Source organism: Budorcas taxicolor, chromosome 2 (assembly GCF_023091745.1).
Source record: "Budorcas taxicolor isolate Tak-1 chromosome 2, Takin1.1, whole genome shotgun sequence".
In the NCBI taxonomy this organism is placed as follows: domain Eukaryota; kingdom Metazoa; phylum Chordata; class Mammalia; order Artiodactyla; family Bovidae; genus Budorcas; species Budorcas taxicolor.
In genome coordinates, this window is record NC_068911.1 from 21,655,268 (window position 1) to 21,675,262 (window position 19,995).

At 50.4% G+C, this 19,995-nt stretch overlaps 1 protein-coding gene across 1 annotated transcript in view; it reads left to right on the forward strand.

Moving 5' to 3' along the window:
* EARS2 (glutamyl-tRNA synthetase 2, mitochondrial) overlaps positions 1-19,995 on the forward strand; it is a 28,905-nt gene extending 8,910 nt beyond the window's left edge. Inside the window, 7 exon segments of the mRNA XM_052662696.1 lie at positions 3,327-3,516; positions 6,076-6,548; positions 7,890-7,998; positions 10,929-11,082; positions 11,199-11,329; positions 17,775-17,910; positions 18,369-19,995. Of these exon segments, the coding sequence (XP_052518656.1) occupies positions 3,327-3,516; positions 6,076-6,548; positions 7,890-7,998; positions 10,929-11,082; positions 11,199-11,329; positions 17,775-17,910; positions 18,369-18,452 (1,277 nt within the window). The 3' untranslated portion in view covers positions 18,453-19,995.

The window sequence follows — 19,995 nt, forward strand, 5'->3', positions numbered from 1 at the left end:
CTGAATACTCTTTGGAAGGACTGATGCTGAAGCTGAAGCTCCAATACTCTGGCCACCTGATGCGAACAGCTGACTTATTGGGAAAGACCCTGATGGTGGGAAGGATAGAAGGCAGAAGCAGGAGAGGGCAACAGAGGATGAGATGTTTGAATGGGATCACCGAGGCAATGGAGATGGTGAGATGGTGAGGGACAGGGAAGCCTTGCATGCTGCAGTGGCGAAGAGTCAGACAGCTTGGCTACTGAACAACAGCAACAAAAAGCCTAGAGGTTTTTCCTGTTTTCTTCAATTTAAGCCTGAGTTTTGCAATAAGGAGCTCATGATCTGAGCCACAGTCAGCTCCAGGTCTTGTTTTTATCTGATGTATTGAGCTTTTCCATCTTCGGCTGCAAAGAACATAATCAACCTGATTTCAGTATTGACCATCTGGTGGTGTCCATGTGTAAAGTCGTCTCTTGGGTTGTTGGAAGAGGATGTTTGCTGTAATCAGCATGTTCTCTTGACAAAACTCTGTTGGCATTAGCCCTGATTCATTTTTGTACTCTGAAAGCAAACTTGCCTATTATTCTGGATATCTCCTTAATTCCTGCTTTTGCCTTCCAATCTCCTATGATGAAAAGGACATCTTTTTTCGGTGTTCGTCCTAGAAGATGTTGTAGGTCTTCATAGAACTGATCAGCTTCTTCAGCATCAGTGGTTGGGGCATACACTTGGATTTACTGTATGTTGCATGGTTTGCCTTGGAAACAAACCAAGACCATTCTGGCATTTCTGAGATTATACTTAAGTACTCCATTTCTTACTTTTTTGGTGACTATGAGGGCTACACCATTTCTTTTAAGGGATTCTTGCCCACAGTAGTAGATAAAATGGTTATCTAAATTAAATTCACCCATTCCCATCCATTTTCTTCACTGATTCCTAAAGATGCTGATGTTCGCTCTTGACATCTCTTGCTTGACCACATCCAATTTACCTTGATTCATGGACCTAACATTCCAGGTTCCTCTGCAATATTGTTCTTTACAACGTCAGACTCTGTTTTCACCACCAGACACATCCACAGCTGAGCATCGCTTCCTCCTTGGCCCAGCTGCTTCATTCTTCCTCTTCTCCAGTAGCATATCAGACGCTTACCAACTTGGGGATGGGGTGGGCTGTATATTCTGGTATCATTTTTTTGACTTTTCATACCACTCATGGGGTTTTCACGGCAAGAACACTAGAGTGGATTGCCATTTCCTCTTCCTGTAGCCCACGTTTTGTCAGAATCCTCCACTGTCACCTGTCTGTCTTGGGTGGTCCTGCATGGCCTGGCTCAGAGCTTCATTGAGGTACACATGCCCCTTCTCCAGGACAAGGCTGTGATCCCTGAGGGGGATGTTGTGGCATGTATGTTGTAGCATGAATGAATTCTTTTTTTTTTATGACCAAGCAATATTCATTATGTGGAGATACCACTTTTTGCTTATTCATCAGTGGTTGGGCATTTAGTTTCTACATTTTGCATATGATGAGTCAAATTTCTATGAACATTTACATACTATTTCTTACGTGCATCTAGTGAAGTCTCTCTTAAACCCTGGAGCATATACCAAATGTTGGACATGCTGACATTAGATCAAGAAGGAACCCCAGATGCATGTAACCCAGCCCCCCTTCTCTGACAAATGAGTCAATATCACTGTCAACAGAACCAATGATACTGGCAGCCAGGACCTACTGAGAGCTGAGATATGCCAGGCAGGGTGCCGAGCCTTCCCATAGGCTGTCTTATTCCAGCTTCATGATGACCCTCAGGAGAACGTAAATGTGTATTATGTGTTTGTCAGTCAGTCCTGTCTGACTCTTTATGACCCCATGGACTGTAGCCGGCTCCTCCATCTGTGAGATTCTCCAGGCAAGAATACTGGAGTGGGTTACCATTTCCTTTTCCAAGGGATCTTCCCAACCCAGGGACCGAACCCAGGTCTCCATTGCAGGCAGACTCTTTATGGTTTGAGCCACCAGGGAAACCTAAGTAAATGTTTGTTTCCTTCTTTTGAAAGAGGAAACCGAGGCTCTGCAAGGTGTCTTGCCTGGCCTTAGAGCTGGCCAGTGCCTTTGAGCGCAGGCCCCTCTACCTCCAGAGACTGTGGGACATCGGTGTGCAGGATTAACCCTGTCCTTAGCTTCCGAATTCATCTGACAGCCCTCTGAGGGCAGAAGCACCATCATCTAGCTCTTCTGTGGCCCCTCTGCCTCTCCTGGAAGCATTTATAAGTGAAATCTATCCTTTGTGACCTGTGGAAACCAGACTTTGGGTTGAGGTTTGGGCCTGTAATGGATCACGTGTGATCTAACAGCATATGTTGCAGCTTCCATGTTCTGCACGGAAGCCATTGGGCTAAGCACTTAGTGAGCACTGATGCATTTAAGTCTTAGTCACTCTGCACAGTAGACTCTTAGCTCCACTTTTCAGAGGAGGAAACCAAGGCTTAGGAGAGCTAAGGAATGCAAGAGGCAGACCACGGAGTGGTTAAGAGCATGGGCCTGGGACCAGCTAGCCTGGCTTTGAATGTTGTACCCACTTGTCCTTGGCCAGGTGACGTGACACAGCCTCTTGGGGCTCCTGTGTCCTCCTTTCTGAATGGGGTTCACAACAGCACCTACCAGGTTGGGTGGTTTGGAGTCTTAACAGTGATCACAGAATATAAAAGCAGCCTCGCAGGTTCATGGCACCATCCTTTGTCACAGTAGTCAAGGGCCAAGCCAGGAGTCCAGCTGGCCTGGATGGGGTGTCCCTGAACCACACTGCTTCTCCTGAGTCCGCTGTGCCAGGGCAGGGCTGGTTTGTCACTCTTCGGGGCAAGGATAGAGGAGGGAGAGGATATGCCAAAGAGGGTGTGGATCGTGGAGCGGGTGCCTTGTGACCTTAAGCGTTAATCCCTCTGTGCTTTACCTCTTCATCTGGAAAAGAGAAGTGATAAGAGTGACAGCCTCATGGATTGTTGGGAGGATTGAAAGCTCTGCAATGTGTGTGAATTGCTTCTCTGGTGGCTCAGATGGTAAAGAATCCACCTGCAATGCAGGAGACCCAGGTTTGATCCCTGGGTCGGGAAGATCCCCCTGGAGAAGGGACCAACTCTGGTATTCTTGCCTGGAGAATCCCATGGACAGAAGAGCCTGGCGGGTTACAGCCCATGGGATCGCAGAGTCGGACATGACTGAGCAGCTAACACCACCGCCACCGGAGTATGTGGAACGCTTGTAGCAGTGCCTGGGAACCTGTGCTGTGTCTTCGGGGGTCATTATCGTTTGGTGATTGCCCTCTGCCTGTGTTCCAGGTGTTCCCCCAGACGAGAGCCCCCGGCGCGGAGGGCCTGCTGGGCCCTACCTTCAGTCTCAGCGGCTTGCGCTCTACGCCCAGGCTGCTGAAGCCCTGCTGAAGAGTGGTGCTGCGTACCTGTGTTTCTGCTCACCTCAGCGGCTGGAGCTCCTGAAGAAGGAGGCCCTGAGGAACCGCCAGACGCCCCGGTGAGAGCCCCAGCCTGTCACCGTGCCTCCCTAGGGGCGGCTGTGTTCGTTTGCTCCTGCTGCATAACAAATGACACCCAACCCACCTACCTCAGGGTTCTTGCAGGTCAGGAGTCTGGGCACAGCTTAGCTGGCTCCTTCGGCTCAGGGTTTCTCAAAGCCGCCATCAGGGTCTAGGCCAGCCTTGCCGTTGCCTCGATTGCTGGGCTCGCCGAGGATCTACCTCCATCCCTCTCAGAGGCTGTTTCCTGGAGACAACAGTCCCGGCCGAGTGGGCCTCTCTCCACTGGGCAGCTCACCACTTGGCAGCTGGCATTCCTTCAGGCGAGCCAGGGAGAAGGCAGTGGGCAGGGAGGGGAGCGAGCAGGGTGGAAGCCGCAGCCTCTGTGTCACCCAATCGAGGAAGTGACGTCTCGTGGCTGCGTTGTGCTCTGGTCACTAGAAGGAAGTCAGGAGGGCCAGCCCGCACTCGAGGGCGGGGAGGACACAAAGCAAAAACACCAGGATGGATATCTCAGGGGCCGAGTCAGCTCTGCCTGCCGCCCTGGGCCTCAGGCGTGTAAGGTCATTTAATTTCTCTCTTATTTGGGGACTTCCTGGTGGTCCGGTGGCTGAGACGCCACACTCCCAGTCCGGGGGCCTGGGTTCAATCCCTGGTCAGGGAGCTGGATCCCACGTGACGCAACTTCAGAGTTCACGTTGTTGTTGTTTAGTCGCTCAGTCGCATCCAACTGTTTTGCAGCCCCATGATCTGTAGCCTGACCCCATGGACTGTAGCCTGCCAGGTTCCTCTGTCCATGCAGTTTCCCAGGAAAAAATACTGGAGTGGATTGCCATTTCCTTCTCCAGGGGATCTTCCCGACTCAGGGATCAAACCTGTGGTTCTGTATCGCCTGCATCACGGGTGGATTTTTTTTTACTGCTGAGCCACCTAAGAAGAGCAAGAGTTCACACACCACAACTGAAAAAAAAGATCCCACGTGCCAGCACAGCCAAATAAATAAATAGATTAGTAAAATCTGTCTCATGTTCAGGAAGGTGTATATGCAAAGATCTGTCCCAGCCCTGACTTTGGCTCTCCGATCCCTTCTCCAGAGACAGTCCAAAGGTGTCTCCTCCAGAGACATGCAGTGAAGACCCTGATGAATGTGTGCTATTTCCCCTCCTTCTCTGCTCAAATGGTATCACACATATCATATCATGCAGCTTATAGATGCCGCTGACTGTGATGAGGATCAGTCTGTGTGAGTCCATAAATTTCCTTACACTTGCAAACTATTCTGTCACAGGGCTGAGTCCTCACTCACTTCATCAGTTCCTTACTAATGAACATTCATGTTACCTCTAATTTTTGTATTAAAAATTGAGGGTGCTGAGGAGCAATGTTGATGTCCATCATGTGGCATGTCTGTAGAGTGTGTGTGTTGGGTTACCTCCCTAGATTTGGAGTTGCAGGGTCAGTTTGTGGCTTTGATAGATACTGTCTAGTGGCCCTTTATTAGCTTGTATTCCCATCAGCATAGCATTCAAGTTCCAGTGTCAGTGATCTCTTTGGACACGGGCTTGGTTATTCACACAAGGTCACAACATTCACTGCAGCATTGCTTTTTAAATCATAAACAGTCTGTTTGCCTGTTGACGGGTAATTTTTTTTTAATTACCATTGTGCTCTGTCTTGGAATCTGTGAAGCCATTTATGATTGAACATTTAGGTCAGTGTAGAGGACAGTGCTTTCAAGTGTAATATTTGTGTGTCAGGACACTTTTGGGAGCAAGTAACAAATACTCCGTTTAAAATGGACAAACTGGAGCTTCTCACACTTTAATGTGCAGAAGAATCACCTGAAGATCTAGTTAACAGGCAGCTTCTGATGTAGCAGCTCTGGGGAGGGGCTGAGATGCTGCATATCTGACAAGCTCCCAAGTGAGGCTGATGCTAGCAGTCCACAGACCACATTTGAGTGGTCAGAGCATAGACCACGCAGACATTTGTCTTCTCATTCTGCAGCAGCTGGAGGTGTGGGACTAGAGGATGAAACCAGCAACTCTGAGAAGGCGGGACTCTCTTTTGTTCTCTTTCTGCCTCCCTTGCTGCCTCCCTCCCTCAGTCAGTTCCAAGTAGATGCAGCAGCTTGTGGCTCACTCTCAGGCTCGCTTGGAGAGAAAAATCTTTCCCAGAATCTTCATCATCCTCTACCTGCCAGGCATACATCTCGTTGAATCTCAGTGACTAGAATGGTCCAGTGTGGACAGGTCAGTTGTATAGAGGAATGGGATCGCACACTTAGCAACACCCATCGTGATTCACCCGCTTGGGTGACGTTTGACCAGGAAGAATGTCAACCAGGGAAGAAAGGAAACAGACTTGAGTCTGCTGTGCTATGTTATTACACTTAGTTCTCCCACACAACAACCTTATTATCCCCATTCAAGACTGAAGAAACTGCTGAGAGAGGTAAAGGACCTGCCCAGGGTCACGGTTATCAGACACACGGCTACAGCTCACACCCATCACCAATGCTCTTAATAACTCTCAGCTCCCGCTCTGCTTCCCAACAGGTATGACAATCGGTGCCGGAGCCTGAGCCAGGCGCAGGTGGCCCAGAAGCTGGCCACGGACCCCAAGCCTGCCATCCGCTTCCGCCTGGACGGGGAGGCGCCAGCCTTCCAGGATTTGGTATACGGCTGGAATCGGCACGAGGTGGCCAGCGTGGAGGGGGACCCGGTCATCCTGAAGAGCGATGGCTTCCCCACATACCACCTGGCCTCCGTGGTGGATGACCACCACATGGGCATTAGCCACGTGCTGCGGGGCTCCGAGTGGCTGGTCTCCACCTCCAAGCACCTGCTCCTCTACCAGGCTCTGGGCTGGCAGCCCCCACACTTTGCCCACCTGCCCCTGCTCCTCAACAAGGATGGCAGCAAGCTGTCCAAGAGGCAAGGGGACATCTTCTTGGAGCATTTTGCTGCCACTGGCTTCCTGCCGGACGCCTTGCTCGACATCATCACCAACTGCGGTTCAGGGTTTGCAGGTACCCACTCCCCTGAGAGGTCCTGGAGAGACCATAGTGGTGAGGAGCTGGGGCCCTGGGTCAGGCTACCTGGCCTTTGGTCCCAGCTGTGCTGTCCAAAGGCTCTGATTTTTTTTTTAGTTTATTGATCTTATTTTATCGTGGTTTGCGGGCTTCTCATTGTGGTGGCTTCTGTTGAGGAGCACAGGCTCTCGGTGCACGGGCCCAGTTGCTCCGAGGCATGTGGGATCATCCTAGATCAGGGGTCAAACTGGCATCCCCTATGTTGCAAGGTGAATGCTTAGCCACTGGACCACCAGGGAAGCTGTGGCTGTGTGATCTCATATGAGTTCTTTCTTTGTCCACCATTTATTGAGCCAGGCACCATGTTGAGTTCTGGGGCTACAACAGTGGGCAAGGTGTAATCTCTGGCCTCAAAGGAGCTTATGATCTGTGAGCCTTGGTTGCCTCATCTGTAAAATGGAGCTAAGCGTCTTCCTCTCTGAGTTAAGTTCGGGTTCACTGAGCTCCTGTGGGGCACCAGCACAGTATCTGCTACACGATAAGCACAAAAACTACAGATCCTGTGATGATTGCAGTTACATTATTAGAGTAGAGTAAGTATGTTCTCTGGGAGTATTACTAGTATTACGGTGACCCTAGTTTATTCCAAGCTTGACCCAAGACATCAGGCCCACCTCTTGATGATGCACAAAGTAGAATGACCTCTTTGGTCAGGGGTGGTTTCTGAAAACATGGCCATAGTCTGCCTCCTGCTTTTTCTGCTCTTATTTAAGCCTTAAAATACCCATGAGAGAGATGTATTATCACCACTGTTTGTTAGAAGCTTATGAGGCCCAGAGAGGTTGAGTAGCTCAACAAAGTCTCACAGCTAGTGAAGGATGTGGCAGAGGCGCAAGGCTGACCAGGATGCCACTGACTGCGTGGGATGGAGCTGCGGCTCAAGGGAAGCAGCTCCTGGCTCAGCTCTCTCACTCTGGCTGCAGTTTGAAATCTCCCAGGAAGCTCGTAAAGTACACTTCTGCTCGGACCCCGTCTAAAACCAGTCAGTCGGGATCCCTGGCCCACAGCCAGACAGTTGAGCAGGCTGTTCTTGCAGCTCATGTCTTTGAGGGCAGTAAGGGTTGATATGGGCAGATTTTGTTTTCAAGATTTTTTTCCTCCTTAGTGACAGAACCCTTTCTGCAAATGAAAGCTCATCCGGACCCTTGATATGTAAAATGACTAGAAATCAAATCTGTTTGGTCACCCTTCCTTGTGATTGAAAATGCATTGGTGATGGGTCGTTTACAGGGGAGTGGGGTGTTGGAACGCTGAGCAGCTGGGCCTCTTCACTTGCAGAGAACCAGATGGGCCGGACCTTGCCAGAGCTGATCACACAGTTTGACCTGAGCCGGGTCACCTGCCACTCAGCCCTGCTGGACCTGGAGAAACTTCCGGAATTCAACAGGTGAGCGGGGAATCTGGAGCACTCGCCCCTGGGAGGAAAGGGCTCACCTGCTGATGCTGGGTCCCCATGGCGGATGTTTTAGTTGGGTCTGGAGTCACGCTTGATTTTGACTGTGGTCTTAGGCTTCTAGTGCTGTGTGACCACAGGTAAGTCACCTAATCTCTTCGAGCCTCTGTTTCCTCTTCTCTAAAATGGGACTGTTACCTTGAGACAGCTCCTCCTGCATGGTCTCTCCCTCCATCAGGCCAGATCCATGGTGCCCGACCCTAGCAGGCTCCTCCAGTACTGGAGGTGTAGAGGTGGCCTCCCAACTGAGAGCTCAGGGATCGTGAGGCTGCATGCCCTGGCCTCGGAGCGCTGTCGGCGTGATGGGGCAGAGGCCAAAGGGGTGGCCCCGCTATCAGCTGCTTTGGGGAGCAGGGATCCAGCAAAGAGAGGTGTCAGGTACCTGGGTTTGTTTGCTGTCCTGTCCTCCATGACCAGCCCCAGGTTCTGGGCTCATGTGAAGGCTGGAATGGTAATATATCTTTTTAACTTGCTGAGAATTTTTTTAAGAATGCGGCCAGTAACAGTACTGGCCTTGTGCCACTGTTCAGTTAAATTAAGCCTCAAGCTGTTTTGTGCGGAGAAAGTGCTCAGTAAAATGGCAGGTTTGTTCTTTGTCATCAGTGTTACGCTTGATCAACCTCTCCCCAGCCCAGCCAGTACAGTGAGTGAGTGCTGTCTCGCCATGCTTTTCACATCTCAAGTAGTTCTTTCCTCTGAAGGTTTCCCTGGTGAGTCAGTGATAAAGAAACCGCCTGCCAATTCAGGAGACACAAGTTCGATCCCTGGGTTGGGAAGATCCCCTGGAGAGGGAAATGGCAACCCATTCCAGAATTCTTGCCTGGGAAATCCCATGGACAGAAGAGCCTGGCGGGCTATAGTCCATGGGGTTGCAAAAGAATCAGACACGACTTAGAGACTGAACACCACCACCACAACTCCAGCCGCAGTTACAGTTTGGATCCCTGTTGCCACATCTCGGGCTAAGGGCATTAGTGGGAAAGCCAATGGACAGGTCTGTAGTTAGGGGGACTGGGACTCCTAGATGCCTCCTCTTGAGCTGGTTTGGGGACAGGCTGTCAGTATTTTACTTGGGTGAGCCCAGGGGGTTCCCATCAACTGCATTTGCCTCAAGGATGTTACTTCTCCCATCAGATGGGGTCACTTGTATGATTTTGCACTGTTGTGCATTTAATGAGAGCAAGATGTCAAGAAGTTAAATAACGAGGCAGGTTCAAGTTCATACTGTAGTGGTGGGTATTTCTGCTTTTGTTTATTTGAGGAGGGTGGGGAGGGATGCTGCAAGGCTTGTGGGATCACAGGTCCCCAACCAGGGATTGAACCTGGGCCATGACAGCGAAAGCGCCGAGTTCTATAACCACTGGACCACCACGGAACTCCCACTGGGCATCTCTTGCATAGGACATTCAGGAACAAGTGCAACATGCACGTTGAATACAGCTTGTATAGCACCTTTCTTATCATGGAGAAAGTGACATCCTGGGGAGAAATGGGGTCAGAACAGGGACGATACTTGGTGACCCATTCCAGTCCTCCCCAAAGCACAAGGGGAGTCAGAGGAAGATGGCCGTGGCTTTTGCTTGCAGTTGATGCCCTCAGGTTTCATACAGCTGAAGCTGTTCGCTTTAGGTAGTTCTGTAGTCAAGCCACTGCTATGACTTATTTCAGTAGCAGTGCTAAAGATAGTAGTTCTCATAGCAGTGCTGGTGGCTTGGTGAGGGTAGTAGTAATAACTGACATTTGTCTAGCGTGTACTGTGTCGCAGGCGTGGATCCCTGGACCTTACGTGGATTATCTCAAGCATGGCCACTAGGGTCTCTTGATGTCTTTCTTCCCGCTGCCTTATCTAGCTACAGAGGTCCTAGAAACAGCTTTAGTACAATTTCATGTGATTTCTCTTCATTTGTTTTATTTATTTTGCTGTGCCTGGCAGGCAGTATGTAGGATCTTAATTCCTTGACCAGGGATGGAACCTGTGCCCCCTGCAGTGAAAGCATGGAGTCCTAACCACTGGACCACCACCAGGGAATTCCCTTCATTCATTTTAGAAAATGATGTTTTGGGGCCATGGCATGCTCCGGATTTGCTTCCCAGAGGGTCTTGTCCTTCCACCCTCTGCCTCACTTAAGCCTCTGCTCAGACTCCTAGCCCGTCTCCAGCTCCCAGACGTGGTGGCCACACTGGTGTACACAGACAGCCCCTCCTTTACTCCGCCCAGCGCCCTGTGAGGGAGGCTCCGTTGTCCCCATGGTAACAGATGAGCATCCTGAGCTCTGAGTGCTTGTGTCACTTGCTGCAGATGTCTGGCAAGGCTGGCTTCACTCACAGGCCTGTCCGATCTCAGAGCTCATGAGATGGTCATCCGTCCCTTGCTGCCTGCCTTTCTTCTACACCAGGGACAGGAAGGCACGCTCCTCCAGAACAGCCCTTGGCCCTGTGCTGTTCACGCCCTGGTCCCTCCAGTCCTGTCAGGGACAGGGTGAGGGCAGCCCGGGGACTGAGGACTGACAGGGCCTGGTTTGAGGCTTGGAGTCTTAGAGACTGCTGCTTCTGAAGGAGGGAACAAGGTGGTTAGAAGAATTCTGAAAAGGAGAAAATTTGACCTGACAGCAAAACTTGAGCTTTTTAACTGAGTCCTGAATTCAAACAATAGCTCAGGGGAGGGCAGCAGGCCAGATGAGAGGCGCTGGGGAGCTGAGTCACGGGCAGACCGCCGGGAGTCTCCCTGCTGCTCCAGCCCGGCTAGAGGGAGAGCATCCCCTGGAAGGAGTCATTCTGCAAAGCCCACCCGCTCCTCTGGGGAGGAGGGTTTTGGCAGGGCTGGGGTTGGCCGCAGCAGCACGGTCCCTTGGCTTCTCCTGCAGGCTGCACCTCCGCCGGCTGGTAGGCGACGAGACCCAGAGATGCCAGCTGGTGGGCCAGCTGCAGGCACTCGTGGAGGAGGCGTTTGGGAGCCAGCTGCAGGACAGAGAGGTGCTAGACTCAGCCTACATGGAGAGGATCATCCTGCTGAGACAGGTGGGTCAGGAGCCTGGAGACCCAGGGAGCAGGTGGCGTCCCACTCCCCTCCCTTCCCATGTCAGGATTCCACCCCCCCAACCCCCAGTGCATTCAGTGACCACCTCTCTCCCCAGGGTCACATTTGCCGCCTGCAAGATCTGGTCTCCCCAGCATATTCCTACCTGTGGACCCGCCCTGCGGTGGGTCGAGCGCAGCTGGGTGCCATCTCGGAGAAGGTGGACATCATTGCCAAGCGTGTGCTGGGGTGAGTTCCCACAGGCGGAGCTCGGAGTCTGCACCTGCCTCCCCTGTCTCCCTCCCAGGGCCCTCTCCACTCCAGGGCTTGGCAGTCAGGCCTGCAGTCCGGCCCCAAAGCTAGCGAGAGGTTCTCAGTGAGAGGGTCACTCATGGTACTGAGAAGCCTGGGCTCCCCTGGAAGATGCAGTGGTTCTGGCTCCAGGGTTGGACCCACCTGGTTGCCACTGCGGCCCAGCCACTCACTGACCCAGTTATTAGGTTGGTGCAAAAGTAATTATGGTTTCAGACTCTGAAGTCATTATAACTAGGCTCAAACACATCTTCATTCATCAAAATTGGAACCAGATAACCAACGCATTTTTGCCAACGAGAAATAAATTTGCTTATTCCTAGAGCATAAAAATCTGTGCTTCGGGATAGAAAGTGATGTATAATAAAACCACATTTATTTAAGAATCTATTCTGATATCAACAAAGCCAAACCATTAATTACTTTCACACCAACCTAATAGTTCATCTGCCAGGTGACTTCAGTTTGTCCAGGTTCCTGCTCATCCTTGAGCTTCCCTTTCCTCCCCTGTAGGGTGGGGATGATACTAGGTCTCATTGTTCACAGTCACAAGGCTCTTTAGATTGTGAGGGCAAAAAGTGCAACCAAAACTGGCTTAAGCAAGAGGGGAGTGATGAGTGTACATCATTGCAGAGGCCAGAAGGGCCGACTTGAGGCCCAGGTTAACGCAGGGGCCAAAAATCATGGCACCGACACCTTGTTTCTCCCTCTGCCCCTTTGACTTTCTGCCACACAGTCTCCCAGGCCAGCCGCTCCTTCTGCAGAGGTTCTGTATTAGATGGATATGTGCGTGTCTCCCTTACCTGCATTCGGATCAGGTAGTTCAAGGCTGAACAGCTTCTGTCTATGTCTCTAGGGTCCTGCTGTCTTTAGGTTTTGCCTATGCTCTCCACTCCCTCTCTTTTTTTGGGCGGTGGGGGCTATGCTGGGTCTTGGTGCAGCAGGAGGACCTATTGCAGAGCACAAGCTCAGTAGTGGTGGCATGTGCGCCAGGTTTTGCTCTTGTCCCCATGGTCCATGGTGGCTCACGGTTCAGCCAGAGGAGGAAGGAGGAAAGGGAGAGGGGACGGGGCGCTCCTTCCCCTCGAGGCCCTGGCTTAAAAGTTATACATGTTTCCACTCACATCCTGCTGGCCTTAACACCTGCCTTGTGGCCACGCCAAGCTACAAGGGAGTCCAGAAAATGTAGTTTTTACCTTGGTGGCCACATGCCCAGCTGAAGATTGTCTTAGTATACATGAGAGGGAGAAAGGATCCTGGGGATCAAAAGCTGCCTCTCTCACAGTCCCCACTGTGGGGTAAGAGGGCTGAACCGCAGCCCCCGACTCCAACCGTGTCTTGAAATTCACTCTGATGGGGCCTGATTGGCCTGGTTTTTCTGCCTCCAAGCCAGTCACAGAGGCCTGGAGAATGTGATACATTGACCAGCCTAGGTTAGGTCGTATGCGGGGCTTTGAGTGGACCCCCAGCCAGAGCTCATGGGCTGAGGATGGAGCCAAGTCATTCCACAGGGAGTGTTAGGGCCCTGGTATCAGGAGGAAGGGGAATGTGGGCTGAGCAGCAGACCCCACAGATGTCCATTTTACTTAACTTCCCAGTTTTGTTGTGAAGATTATGTTTGATAGGAATAGTAAACACTTGTTTGTGTACTTGCTTACACACGTGTGTGCAATATGTTATATATCATATACATTAAATATGTCGATAGCTAGTGGGAAGCTGCTGTATAGCACAGGAAGCTCAGTTCAGTGCTCTGATGACCTAGAGGGTGAGATGGGGAGTGGGAGGGAGGCTCAAGAGGGAGAGGATATGTGTATGCATATGGTTGATTCATTTTGTTGTACAGCAGAAAGTAACACAACATTATAAAGCAATTATGCTCCAATAAAAACATAATACACACAAGATATGTGCACCTGTATATATGCTAGTGGCAAAGAGCTCACCTGCCAAGGCAGCAGACGAGAGACACAGGTTCCATCCCTGGGTCAGGAAGATTCCCTGGAGAAGGAAATGGCAACCCACTCCGGTATTCTTGCCTGGGAAATTCCACGGACAGGGGAGCCTGGCGGGCTACAGTCCATGGGGTCACAGAGAGTGGGACACAACTGACCACCTGTGCAAGTGACATGGTGTGCGCTGTGCATGCGCCTATACCCTTAAGTTCTCGGCAACCTAATAAAGGAACCGCTATTGTTATCCCCACTCTGCAGATGAGAAAGTTGAAGCCCAAAGTGGCTAAGTAACTTATTTAAAATCATGCAGCTGGTAAGTTGGAGGAGCAGGGATTGAAAGTCCAGCCGGCTGGGGTGAGAGAGTGGATGTAGTGTCGTGTTCTCTGTTGCTTCTTCTTGGTGTGAAATGCTTGAATAGCACCTGATAACAAGAAACCACCGCTATACCGTTAAAACATACATTTTGAAAAGATAAGAATATAATTAACGTGGCAAAAATACAAACAGTCCAAGAGGGTTTATAGCAAAAATTGTCTTCCCTCCTGCTCAGCCCCCAACAGAAAGACAGTCCCAAATAGCAGTTTCCTTTGTGAAAGGTCTGCATAGTCAAGGAAATGTGTATATAACTCCATTCTTGCAGACTTTTAATTTAAAATTTAATTGTTATTCGTTCATTCAAACCTCTTGAATGTGGGTTTAAAACCTAGAAATTATTTTTAAATGTATATATCAGGAATCCTATTGTTTAAAAATTATTTATTTATTGATGTCGTTTTGGCTGTGCTGGGTCTTCACTGCTGTGCAGGCTTTCCTCTAGTCGAGGCAAGCAGGGGCTGCTCTCGAGATGCGGTGCATGGACTTCCTACTGCGGTGACTTCTCTTGTGGAGCTGAGGCTCTCGGGTGCGTGCGCTCAGTAGGTGTGGCTCCCGGGCTCTAGGGCGCAGGCTCAGTAGGTGTGGCTCCCGGGCTCTAGGGCGCAGGCTCAGTAGGTGTGGATCCCGGGCTCTCGGGCGCAGGCTCAGTAGTTGTGGCTCCCGGGCTCTAGGGCACAGACTCAGTAGTTGTGACTCCCGGGCTCTAGAGCGCAGACTCTAGTTGTGGCTCCCGGGCTCTAGGGTGCAGGCTCAGCGGTTGTGGCTCCCGGGCTCTAGAGCACAGACTCAGTAGGTGTGGCTCCCGGGCTCTAGGGCGCAGGCTCAGTAGTTGTGACTCCCGGGCTCTCGGCGCAGGCTCAGCGGTTGTGGCTCCCGGGCTCTAGAGCGCAGACTCAGTAGGTGTGGCTCCCGGGCTCTAGAGCGCAGACTCAGTAGGTGTGGCTCCCGGGCTCTCGGGCGCAGGCTCAGCGGTTGTGGCTCCCGGGCTCTCGGGCGCAGGCTCAGCGGTTGTGGCTCCCGGGCTCTCGGGCGCAGGCTCAGTAGTTGTGACTCCTGGGCTCTCGAGCGCAGGCTCAGCGGTTGTGACTCCCGGGCTCTCGGGCGCAGGCTCAGCGGTTGTGGCTCCCGGGCTCTCGGGCGCAGGCTCAGCGGTTGTGGCTCCCGGGCTCTCGGGCGCAGGCTCAGTAGTTGTGACACATGGGGTTTTTTGCTCCTTGGCATGTGGGATCTTCCTGAATCAGGGATTGAACCTCTGTCTCCTGTATTGGCAGGTGGATTCTTTACCACTGAGCCACCAGGGAAAACCCATGAATCCCATTTTTAATCCTTAGCCCTCATCTGCCCCATTCCAGAACCCTCTCTGAATTTACTACTCTTTTTAATTATATCTAGATAATCCTTATTTTCCACCTCTTTACACAAAAGATACCATATAGTACAGTCACACTGGTATCTTTTGGGGGGTTTTGGTTTAATTTTATTATTTTTTTTTATTGAAATACAGTTCATTTACAATAGTGTTGGTTTCAGATGTACAACATAGTGATTCAGTATTTTTATGGATTGTACTCCGTCTAAAGTTTACAAAATACTGGCTATATTTCCCTGTCTTTTTTTTTTTTTTGCTTGTTTGTCTGTTTGTTTTTCACTTAACAGCATATCTTTAGATCTGTCCAGGCTTAGAGGGTATCCTCCTCCTCCTCTCAGCTACACCTAGTCCCTTATACCACTTCACCATGATTTATTTAACTCACCTCCTGCTGATGGACATTTGCTTCCAAATTTGCTGTTACAAACAACGCCACAGTGAATAACCTTGAATAGATACCATTAAGCACCCTTGCAAGCATATCTCCAGGCTAAATTTCCCTGAGGTATTATTAATAATACTCCATTAATTTAGGACATTCCATATGAGGCTGTCCTAGTTTACCAAACTAATGTCTTCCCTCCCCACACCTGCCATGGGATTAGGTTTTAGGGACACTCTGGGGCTCCCACTCAAGGCAGGAAAGCTGACACCCACATGTTGAGCAGCATCCAGTTGTGTTGAAGGCCCTCTGCCCATGCCAAGTCCTGGGCCAGCTCTTATTAACATATCCTGGCTGCCATCACAGGCCTCCTGGGGCCTGTCACTTTCACCAGCTCCTTGGCAGCCTGCTTCCCCATAATGACATTGAGGAGCTTGTTGGTTTTTACCTCATACTACATTTTTTTTTTTTAAGCATGATTGATTTATGATGTTGTGTTAATTTCTATGGTACAGCAAAATGATTCAACTATACATATAGATACTCTTTCGTATTCTTTTTCATTATGGCTTATCATGAGATATTGAATATAGTTCCCTAGGCTATACAGAAGGACCTTGTTGTTTATCCATTCTATATGTAATAGTTTGTATCTGCTCACCCTACACTCTCAGTTTTTCCCTCCCCCCACCACACCTTCCTTGGCAACCACAGGTCTTTTCCTTATGTTTCGTAGACGTGTTCATTGTGTCATATTTTAGATTCCATATAGAAGTGATATCACATGGTATTTGTCTTTTTCTTTCTGACTTGCTTCACTTAGTATGATAATCTCTAGGTCCATCCATGGTGCTGCAAACTGTATTACATTTTATATTTTCAACATTTCCTCTTTTCTATTTCATAAATAACAGCAGTCATGTGGTCTAGTTTTACGATGCAATAAAAATGGTTACGTTTCTTGAAACTGAATTGCTCAAGTACTGGAGTGAGTAAGGAAATGTGCCCTGGAAGGCATTGGTTCCAATTTCCTCATGAACCCTGTTTCTGAGCTGGAAGCCTGCCAGCTTCCCATGTAAGCCAGCATGGGGGATGGAGTGTCTGGCCATTTCAGGAGTGGTCAGTGTCAGAGTTGGCGTTAAGGATTGTCTGCACTAGTGAAGGTCTCCAGCCTTGGCCCGTCTTTATTTCTGCTCCCATCCCTTGCTCTAATTCCAAATCAGGGCCGGGACGAAGTTTTTGCAAGTCCAGCCCTGACTAATTAGGAACTTTCTCTTGAGCTCAAACCTGCTTTTGGAAGAGGGTCTCAGCTGGACTGCCAGGAAAATGGGGAATGGTTGTTGGCCCTTTGTACCTCCTGAACTGTTTCAGTTTGTGGGCAAAGAATGGTTATAGCAAGTGGTGGCAGGGCCATCACTGGTGCTGGGTTCTCCTGATGTCTTTCTTTCTGCTCTTCTCTGCTACGTCCCCTGGAAGTCTTTGTTAATTTATTTGGTTGCACTGGGTCTTCATTGCTGCACGCAGGCTTTCTCTAGTTGCGGCAAGCAGGGGCTACTTTGTCGTTGGAGTGTGCGGGCTTCTCATTGTGGTGGCGCTTTTGTGGAGCACGGGCTCTAGACTCACGGGTTTCAGCAGATGAAGCACTCAGGCTCAGTAGTTGTGGTGCCTGGGCTATGATGCCCTGACGCATGTGGAATCTTTCTGGACCAGGGATCGACCCCAAGTCCCCTCCATTGGCAGGTGGATTCTTATCCACGGTACCACCAGGAAAATCCCAGAGGTCTTGAAGCCGTGTTTCAGGTCATTTCTCAGAGGGCTTCATTTTTCCATCCTATATCTAACTCATCCGTAAGTTTCTTTTTATAAGATCTCATACTTTCGAGTTCTTATTGTCTGTTCAGCCAGGGCACTCCGTGCTTTTCAAGTTTTAACTCAGCCCCACCATACCTCTGTGAGGTGCAGAGACTATTATTATCCCCACTTTACAGGTGAGAAAACTGGGGCATGAAGATTGCATGACACAGGTAGTAATTAGTAAATCCTCTCACGGTATCCTCTGAGTTTCCCTTTTTTATGCACACTTGCTTGGAGTCTCTGTGTTTGTAGTCCCTTGGTTGCTGTTTCTTCACCAACTAGGATGGGAGTAGTAGATATCTCCCTCCACTTCCAAGCAGGCTTGAACATCGATTGTGCTATTAATTTATTAATATGTTCTGGCTGATGGATAAGCTTCTGAAGTCCTCCCTTCCACCCACTTGCCATTGGCCTATGCTGGCCCCTCATAGACTGGCTCTCTTCTAGACTTTTAGAAGGACCTGGTACAAACTTAACTCAGGACGTGCTGAATGGAGAACTGAAGAAGCTGTCAGATGGTCTGGAAGGCATCAAACACAGTAACGTGATGAAGCTCCTCCGAATGGCCCTCAGTGGACAGCAGGTGAGGCACGTGACTGGACTGGACTGGACTGGACTGGAGCCCTCTTTTACCCACTCAGCTGACATTGACCAGTAGCACTAAGTGTAGTTTGTGGGCTACAGAGATGAATGAAACATGAGCACCTGCCCTCATTCAATCATTCAACAGATAGAACCCACTGAGTACCTACATGTGCAAGCACCATGCTAGGTGCAGTGGATCCAGTAATGAGTGAAACACACATGCTGCCCCCTTGAGAGACCTGGCAGTTGATTGGGGGAAGGGACATACCAACCCAGGGAGACCAGGCCTCGGGACCCATCCTCAGCCTCAGAAACTGAAGCTCATAAAGTGCACACCCGGCTCCTTGGGGTGCAGGCACTGGTGCCAGCGTTGGCTTGGGCGTAATTCCTACAGCTGAGGCCGGGTGTGTGTTCCTGAGGCAGTTTAAGGCAACGTTTTCTCTTGTTTGTCCTCAGCAAGGACCTCCGGTAGCTGAGATGATGGTGTCTTTGGGACCAAAGGAAGTGCGGGAACGAATACAGAAGGTGCTCTGCAGCTAGAGAGAAGGTGGCAGGCCGCTGGAGGTGGCCGCAGGAGCTGTACTCGCAGGAGCCGCCCTCGGAGGAGAGGAGCAGGAGGCCTGGGCCTGGCAGGAGCTTGCGGAAAGAACCGGGAGTGGACACAGAGCCTCCGGGTGCACAGTGCATTTGTGGCTCCACGCCAGGCCCATCCTTATCAGCTGGCCACGGACGCCCAGACCTGTCTCACCTCCCTGAGTCTGGAAAGGAAGGCCTCACATCTGATTGTGACACCCCAGTACACAGCAGAGGTTAGGAGCTGCCTCAAAGAGCAGTGGCAGCTCGAGCTTCAGTCTGCCTGGGCTGCCATGATGGAAGACCACAGACTGGTGGCCTGAACAACAGGAAGTGATTCTCTCACAGTTCCGGAGGCGGGCAGTCCAAGATCAGGGTGTTGGCAGGTTTCGTTTCTGCCGAGGCCCCTCTCCTTGGCTTGCACACAGTTGACTTTTTGCCCTCTCCTTCCACAGTCTTGCCTCCATCTATGCCCTCAGTGTCTCTGTCTGTCCAAATGCCTTCTTCTCACGAGGACACCAGTCAGATCAGGTTAAGGCCCAGCCTCACAGCCCAGTTTGGACTTCATCACCTCTTTATCATCCCTGTCTGCAAATTCAGTCACATTCCGAGGTACTGGGAGGTTGGAGCTTCAACATGAGTGTTGTGGGGAACATTTTGTCAGCCCATATGTAACAGCTTGGCAGCGGCCTGGACTCTTGGACTCCAGCTCTCAAACCCAGTTTGACTTTGGAGCAGTGATTGACAAGCAGGCCTGAACTGTCTGTCAAACCTTCTTTGGGGCTGCCCAGGGGGAACACTTAGGTTTTATACTGCTCTTTGTCCTTGGACTTAGGGCAGCCTGTGTCTCCCTTCCCTAAAAGCTATATCCTCCTCTTTTCCAGTTCTCCAGAACAAGTCCTTAGACTGGAGACCTTCACCCTGCCTATTTTGCATCTTCATATTCACCGCCTCCTTCCACCCATTGTTTGTAAATCACTGTCTGAGGGTTTCTGAAATGAGATGTTCTTCTTGGGGTGAATAGGAATAACTCAGCGAAAGGAGGATGGTAGCTGGCTACAGAGGCCCCCTACAGGGTTTCTGGGCTTCCCCTGTGTGGCCCCCAGTCATCTTCATCGCTACCTCCTGGCATTCACATTGAAGAGGACTGCCTTGTGTGATGTGTCGTGGCTTCTGTCTTGTTTCACATGGTGAAGACACTCAAACAGATACAGCTCAGAGGCCTCCTGACAACAGACATGTGAATGGGCCATCTTGGAAGTCAGTCTTCCAGCCCCAGTCAAGCAGCCGGGGCTGACAGATGACAGCAACACTGGGTGACATTTGACTGCAGCCTTCCTGAAAGATCCTAAACCAGAACTACTAAGCAGAGTTGCTTCCAAATTTCAGGCACACAGTATTGTTGAAAGCCACCAGGCTTTAGGATTTATTTGTCACCCAGCAGTTGATTGCTAATACACTCTCCTTGTCCAGAGGAAGAGGGAAAGGGGATTAAAGAATTTGCTGAGCT